The sequence below is a fragment of the Lactuca saligna genome, chromosome 7 (genome assembly GCF_052625555.1).
Source record: "Lactuca saligna cultivar CGN05327 chromosome 7, ASM5262555v1, whole genome shotgun sequence".
NCBI lineage: Eukaryota > Viridiplantae > Streptophyta > Magnoliopsida > Asterales > Asteraceae > Lactuca > Lactuca saligna.
Genome location: NC_136423.1, coordinates 56,069,107 through 56,076,541, shown reverse-complemented (window position 1 = coordinate 56,076,541; position 7,435 = coordinate 56,069,107). Strand labels below are relative to the sequence as shown.

Below are 7,435 nucleotides of genomic sequence, written 5' to 3'. Positions count from 1 at the left end.
GAAAGCACACCCAGGTGAGAGAAACGAAGTCAGGCTGAATGAGAGGATCGAAGGGACTGAAAACAGCCTCAAAAGGAAAAGCTCCATTGAGTTCTAAAGACTCAATATCATCATCGTCGAAGGAACACGTCTCCTCGTAGGAGAGGATCCTTTGGTCGATGAAGTCATCGTCAAAAAGGGCTAAGATGTTTTTGAGAGAAACGACCATTTTTCTAACCATAAAATAAGAAATGAAATTGAAGAAATAGTTACCTTCTAATGAATCATCGGTACTCGAAAAGTAGCACATGTAAAGAAAGACGAGTAAAGAATGAAGGAACTAATCATGTCTATTTATACTAAGGAATTGAGGCTGATTTGACTGTTAACGGCTAGTTATCTACCCGTTGGATTTCAAAATTACCTAGCCATTGAGGGTTAATTCTGAAAATTACTCTTCTCTCTCCTTTTATCTCTTTAATTTAAGTTATTCCTTTAATATTTTCGAAATTAACTCTTACATTTTTTAGGAATAACTTGGGGGGCAATTGTTAGGGCCATGATCCTCAAAGCCTTTAGGATCCTCAACCTTCATCAAATATTCAGAATCCTCAACTATCTCAGGATCCCGACTATTACCGTTATTATTATTTACTAATATTTATAACAGTTATATTTTGTTCTTAATTAACACATTTGCATAAATAGTCAAGAGAAGACTTATTCTCAACGGAGCTTCGTCTCGACTATGCTAAAGACCCAGATACCAAGTCAAATAACGTTCATGAAGCTGGTCATAGAGGATCCCGGAAATATCGAACATCTTGTTAGCTAGTTTAGACTATAAATTGGCACTTATATCTCGCATACAACACACTATTTTACTCTGAGCTTACTATTCGAATTTATTCACTTGTTCTTACTGAAATATTATGTGTAATCACCATTTTTCATTAATAAAATCATCAAGCTAGGTGATCATTATCACCTCCCAAGGTTTTGTGTCTGAAATCCTAGCAATGATCAAGGGCTTTCCTTGTAAATCTATGTGTAATTCTCTTTACCATTTACTATTACACAATTCAAACATCACAACCTCTCATTCAATTTGGTTTATTAGTACTTGTGTAATTTTTGACCAAAACAACAATCGTGTCGTGCTCGGGTTGACAGGTCAAAATATACCAACCCTAACACGACCTATTTAACTATACAGATCACAGGTTAGCGGATTTGGAACATAAACCCATATATAACCCGTCAACTCACTTCTTTATAAGGGTTCACAGGTTGGCGGGTTTGTGCGTTAGATTTGGGTTCGTGTGTCCATGGGTTAGATAGCAGCAAATTGATTGCCTATTGCCTTGTGTGTTCATCGTTCACGTTCAGGCGTTGATGTCGTTTGATAATGATTCAATCATTCATGTAGTTGTTCTTCGTGAGTTCATCCTATCGTTCATCACAGAGGGGAGAGCAAGATAGGGCTTATTCAATTTTGTTTGTGAGATACTGAGATTATTTATGGCAAATGTCAAACGTCAAATGGTCAATAGTATTAAATATCATATCCTAGTATGAAGTATAAACTGTATAGTGTATAATACTTAATACATTTAAAAAATATATAATTTTTTTTATTAAGGTTCTAAACGGGTTGGCGGATCAACCGGTATATTTTTTGAGAAACTCATATATGATATGTTTAATAAACAGGTTGATAGGTTGGTTGATTGGCAGGTTGATGGGTTGAAAGACTCAACTCAAACCCGTTTATTGTGTGTCGTAGCGTAGATCGTATCGAGAATTATCAGGCCTAGAATGGATAAACGATGTCAAACAAACATGTTGGACCTTTTATTTCTTTTGTACAAAATGCAATCCAAGATTCTAAGTTATGCTACCCAAAATTGAAATGATTTTGCAAAATTTGCGAAATGGAAATAAAATTTTTAACTAAAGGAAAATCACAAAGTGGTTACAAAACCCTGATTATTATTCAAATAAGTAATTTCACAAATTACATGAATTTCACAAAATCATATTTTGCGTGTGGATGTTTATTTCGTGATAAATGTGAAAAAGATAGTCACTAGGTAATAACACAGCTCCTGTTTAGGTCATTTTTATATTCCATTTTCTAAAACGTTTCAAACCATTCTAAAAGTTAATCAAGAATCTCTCATAGTTTATCATTGGTTTTGTAATTAGCTTTTAGTTAAAGGGAAAAAAAAAATCAAATCGGGGCAAAATAAATACAATAATGGTTTTCTATTTTATTAATACGTTGCAACAAATTGTTAAATCAACTTTACATACATAAAAACATTTTAACATTAACTGTGTATGACACGTCACAGCTAACTGATAAGCTTGTTTATTTTTCGAGTTTTTTTAAATTGTTATGTTTTGCAAACCAAAAAGTAGCTTATAAACTAATTTTTTAAAAAACTACTTACACTAGCTTTTTAAGAGTTTTAAAAAAAAAAAAAAAAAAAAAAAAATACACCCTTTAATTAATTATAGAAACACATTCTTTTAAATGTCCTTTTATGTCAATTTATATCTTTCAGCTAATTTTACCAAATGTTATGTTTTATCAGCTAACTTTTTATTTAACAACTAGCTTTTCAACCATCAACTAGTTTTTCATCTAGCACGCTAAACATAACTTAAGAATACATCCCAAAATGAGAAAATGAATGAGTTTGATTTTATTTTATTTTTCAATAAAAACAATCTTTGACAACACACAGAAAACTCCAACATATATAAAGGTGAATAGACTGTAACTAGCTGATGTGAGATTCTAACAGTATCCCTAAACACAATACCATCACCAATAATCTCCACAAGAACACTCACCATCTTTAAAATGATGAAACCGATTCGCATCCCTAACAACAATAACTCTTTCAGTAATCTTCGACACAAACTTAGTAAAATTATGACAATCTAAACAAACCCTAAGGTTTTTAATAATCCTAATTTCCTCACCCATTTCCAAATTCATAACTCCAAAAGCAATCGCTAACTTCTCACTATGAACATTCACCATCAACTCCTTCTCCTCCTCTTCAACATCATGCAATGCAGTCACAGTATCCGTACAAAACCCAACCTCCTTCATCTTCCCCATCAACTTCTCCAACATCCTATAAATTCCATCAATTTGTTCATGAAATTGCTGTCCAGATGTAAACACATGTGGGATTTTATCAATTTCTATTAAAGTACACCCGGGTGTCTTTCCAAGGTTCCGATTCTTTACCATTTTTCTAATCGAAGCGGCTTCATTAAAATTCTTGTCAGCAGTGTATATATTGGAAAGTAACACATGGTATCCTACATTTTCAGGGTCTAATTCGAATAATTTATCGGATGCTATTTTTGCTAAATCCATGTTCTTATGAGTCTTACAACCACTAAGAAGTGCACCCCACACTGGGGGACCCGGTTCAATTGGCATTTTTTTTATAAAATCGTAAGCCTTTTGTAAGTCTCCGGCTCTACCATATAAGTCAACCATGCACGCGTAATGCTCGGGTAACGGGTCAAACCCGTGGGTCGAACCTGAACCCATGGTTTGGAAAATGTTTTCTCCTTCTTTTACTAATCCACCATGACTACAAGAGTATAGAATGTTAACAAATGTGACACGTGTTATGGGTATTTTTGAATCTAACATTTTGTTAAAAATATTTAGGGCTTCATGGGCATGTCCATGTAGACCATAGCCTGAGATCATGGCATTCCATGTGACTGTGTTTTTGTAATGCATTTTATCGAACACTTGGCGTGCTTCTTTTATGCTACCACATTTGGCATACATGTCAATTAAAGCAGTTGAGACGTAAATATTGGAGATGAAGTTGTATTTGTTTGCTAAATCATGAACCCATTTGCCTAAAGTTAGGGCACCAATTTGAGCACATGCTGAAAGAGTGGTGGTGATTGTTGTGGGATTTGGGGGGATTTTGAGGTTTTGCATTTCTTTGAAGAGGGAAATTGCTTTATCTGTTACTCCATTTTGGGCATAACCAGAGATCATAGCGTTCCATTCTGCTAATGATTTATGTTTGGATTCATCGAATAGTTTTCTTGCAGAATTGATCTCATTGAGGCGAGTGTAAACAGTGATTAGTGCTGTTGAAACAGAAGTTTGGGAGAGGAAATTGTGTTTGATGCAAAAACTATGGATTGTGGTTGTAAGTGTTGAATGAGGAAAGGGATGAGAGACAGGAATTAAACCTACCAGGGTGCTTGAATTGACTATGTGTTGTGAAGATGATAATTCTTTGAAGAGATTAATGGCGTATTCCATTTCTTGATTACAACTGAATGCAGAAATCATAGCATTGTAAGCGATTATGTCTGGGTGTTTGATCTGATGAAACAAATGCTTTGCTGTTGAGATATCTCGACATTTTCCATACAAGGAGATTAAACCTGTAAGAACATGAAGATGGGAATGGAATCCAAGCTTAATTGATAAACACTCAATCGCCATTCCCAGTTTTAGCTCCTGAAGTTCAGTAGCAGCTTTAAGAACAGATGAGAAAGTGGTGGAATCAAACCGAGTTCTTCTGAGAATCATGTCTTTAAAGATGGATATTGACTCGTCAAGACAGCCATTGTCGACTGACCCTGATATCATAGTGTTACACAACACAGTATCTGGTTCAGGAATTCCATCGAACACCTTGTAGGCATACCCCACCTTCCCGAAATTCAAGTACATGTTGACAATGGTGGACGAAACAAATAAATCAGATCCAGCTCCACCAACAATCGCATGACCATGAAGGGATGATCCTAATTTGCTACACAAAAGTTTTGATGCGGCGGAGATAACAAACGCGTAAGTAAAACTATCCGGTTTAAGAGCAGTGTTTTGGCGGAGTTGACGGTAGATGGAGAGTGAATTTGAATGGCAGTTGTTACAAGAGAATTCTCTGATGATAACATTGTAGAGAAAGATATCGGGGTTTGGAAATGTCGAACCGATTAGGGTTGCATCGGAGATGGCGCCGAGATCGGAGAGTTTTTGAATGAGCTTTGTGACGGTGGCTAAGTCGGACTGTAGGCCGTTGAGGATGATTTGGGCATGGGTTTGCCGGAGATGGGATTGCGTGGCGGCGTTTCCGATCAGCTTTAGAAAGAAATTCCGATCACGTTTTGCTACGGCTCTGCAAATCATCGGTTTTCGGTTTGGCGTTTGGCGTTTGGCGTTTGGCGGGGGAACTGGTGGTTCAAGTAGGGAAATATTTAAAGCAAACGTAAATTACAAAATAGCCCGTTAGGCCAACATTTTATTTTATTTATTTATTTATTTTTATTTTTTTTGTGGAGGGGAAGGGATATAATATGTATAAAAATCATTGAGTGCTAGAGCATTATCAAAATTTTATATTTTTTGGTCTAATATATATAAAATAAAATTATAACGGGCTATTTGTTACAAAAAAATCAGAAGGGAGGGGGGCCTCGCTCTAAAAAAGCTCTGTCTACGCTTATATCTTTGATGCACCGATTCAGATAAGAAAGAATGTCATCATCCACACAAAATTTCAATAATAGCAATCAAAACAAATCAAACCTTGTAATATCGTTGTGAAATTTATTGGTCCAAGTAAAGAAAAGAATATCGTGCACCATCCCTAACCCCTAGCCATGAAAGGAAGTTCTAAAATTATCCTAATCCAATGGTATATTTCTTGTTCAAGATTTTAAATTTTTGTAATGTTGGAGAATCGACACAAAACTCTGAAATCTTGGAAACCCTAACCCTAAATTTTATAAGGGTTACTTTCGATGGATTAACCATCCTATTGAGAAAGAACGTTATATGTATATGATGTTTGGATTGAAATGTGACCTTAACAAAAGGGAGGATCATAGGGGTTAGATCGTACAGAACTAATGTTTAAGGAGATGGATTTGGCAATGGTGAAGGATGAGGAGCTCTTTGAAGCCAAGTTGATTGTCTTGAGGAGTAAATTGAGTCAGCTGAAAACAAAATTGTAGTCATACACGTTTTGGTAATCGATGTCATTTATGCTCTTTTTTTCGGCATTATTATTCCCACGAAATAGTAGAAAGGGGTAGGGATGTGAGGTTTGGGAAGTGTGCTTAGTAATTACAAGTGTTGTATAGTTTTGGTGTTTGTCGGTGTAATGGTTTAGGTATGGAACTTTTGGTAGTCTTTGAACATGCACGAATAGATGTTACTTGACTACAGTTTATATATATTGCACATTTTGGCATTCACCGTGCTTTTGTGTAACAATAATGAATTCTAAACAATGACACGATAATAGTAATATATCCTTACTTTTTAGTGTAACACCCGGTTTTCAAAACCGATTGGTTTAGGATTTCAAAGGGTCAAAGGCTTTGTTTTGGGGTAAAACCAAGTGTTACGACATTACCATAAAAAGGTCACAATTTGACAAGAGATTAAATGAGAATGTTGATTTAGACTGAGCTCACGGCGTGAGCAATAGGAGCTTACGATGTAAGATGGGCTGCAGTCCAAGCCCATGATCTTTTAGGGTTTCCTTCGTATTTAAACCCCGTAAACTTCATTTTAAGGTTCCTCAATAGTCTCCTTCGTCCCTAAGCACAGAAAAAACCTAACCCTAGCCTCTCTTTGTGATTTTTGAGCTTTTGGTGGAGTTTTTATGGCTTCAAGAAAAAGAGAACACCATTGGAGTATAGATTCAACTTGGAAGTTCCTTTTGCAACCTCTAGCAACATCTTTGGACCATTGTGAGTTACCAAGATTCAAGATTTTTGATTCCTTGTTGCTAGAATTAAGGATTTATGCATGTTTATCCATGGCAATAAGAGTTAGAGTGTTAGGACTCCATAAAGTTAGCAACTTTATAGGTCCTTAGAGTCCCATGGTGATTATATGTAATGGTTCTAAAGTCTGGATGATGTTTAAGTTCATACTTGAGATTTGATCCCCTTTTTCTTCATGAATGCCCTAGTTTGTGCTCAAGTCTTGTATTGGACATGCAAGACCTTAAAGCATCAATTTTTATGACCCTTGGGGTGTTAGGAAGCCTTCTGGAAAAGATGGATTAGTGGCTTAATTGATTAAGAAGTTTATGGATCAAAATGTCATTCATACTGATTTCACGACGTGAGGCTTTGCATGTCACATCGTGAGGATCATGCGCCTCAATTATTTTGTCCCTTAGTGGCTCACGACGTGAGCCATAGATGGTCATGTCATTAGGGGCGGTTTAAATTGTTGACTTTCATTGACTGTTGACTTTTTGACCAGCTTAACTTTGGATCAAACTTGAATGATTTGGGTTGTTGACTAAGATTCTTCCATGATTTGGTGATAGAGGGCTCGTGGGAGGAATCGGTGCAGAAGGGAAACTTGTCACAGTGTTATGGGTTCTTCATTTTAGGTGAGTTTCTCCTCGCTGTACTCGTGGGTCGA

General features: G+C 36.1%; 1 protein-coding gene across 1 annotated transcript; it reads right to left on the bottom strand.

Annotated features, from left to right (window-relative positions):
* Positions 1-2,722: 2,722 nt before the first annotated feature.
* Positions 2,723-5,208, bottom strand: MEF29 (Pentatricopeptide repeat (PPR) superfamily protein). Its single transcript, XM_078962896.1, has one exon. The coding sequence runs from the start codon at positions 5,174-5,176 to the stop codon at positions 2,813-2,815; it is 2,364 nt and encodes a 787-aa protein (XP_078819022.1). The 5' UTR covers positions 5,177-5,208; the 3' UTR covers positions 2,723-2,812.
* Positions 5,209-7,435: the final 2,227 nt, after the last annotated feature.

What these genes read in the sequence shown, in the direction of transcription:
- MEF29 (XM_078962896.1), bottom strand. Translation starts at nt 5,176, where the DNA reads ATGATTTGCAGAGCCGTAGCAAAACGTGATCGGAATTTCTTTCTAAAG.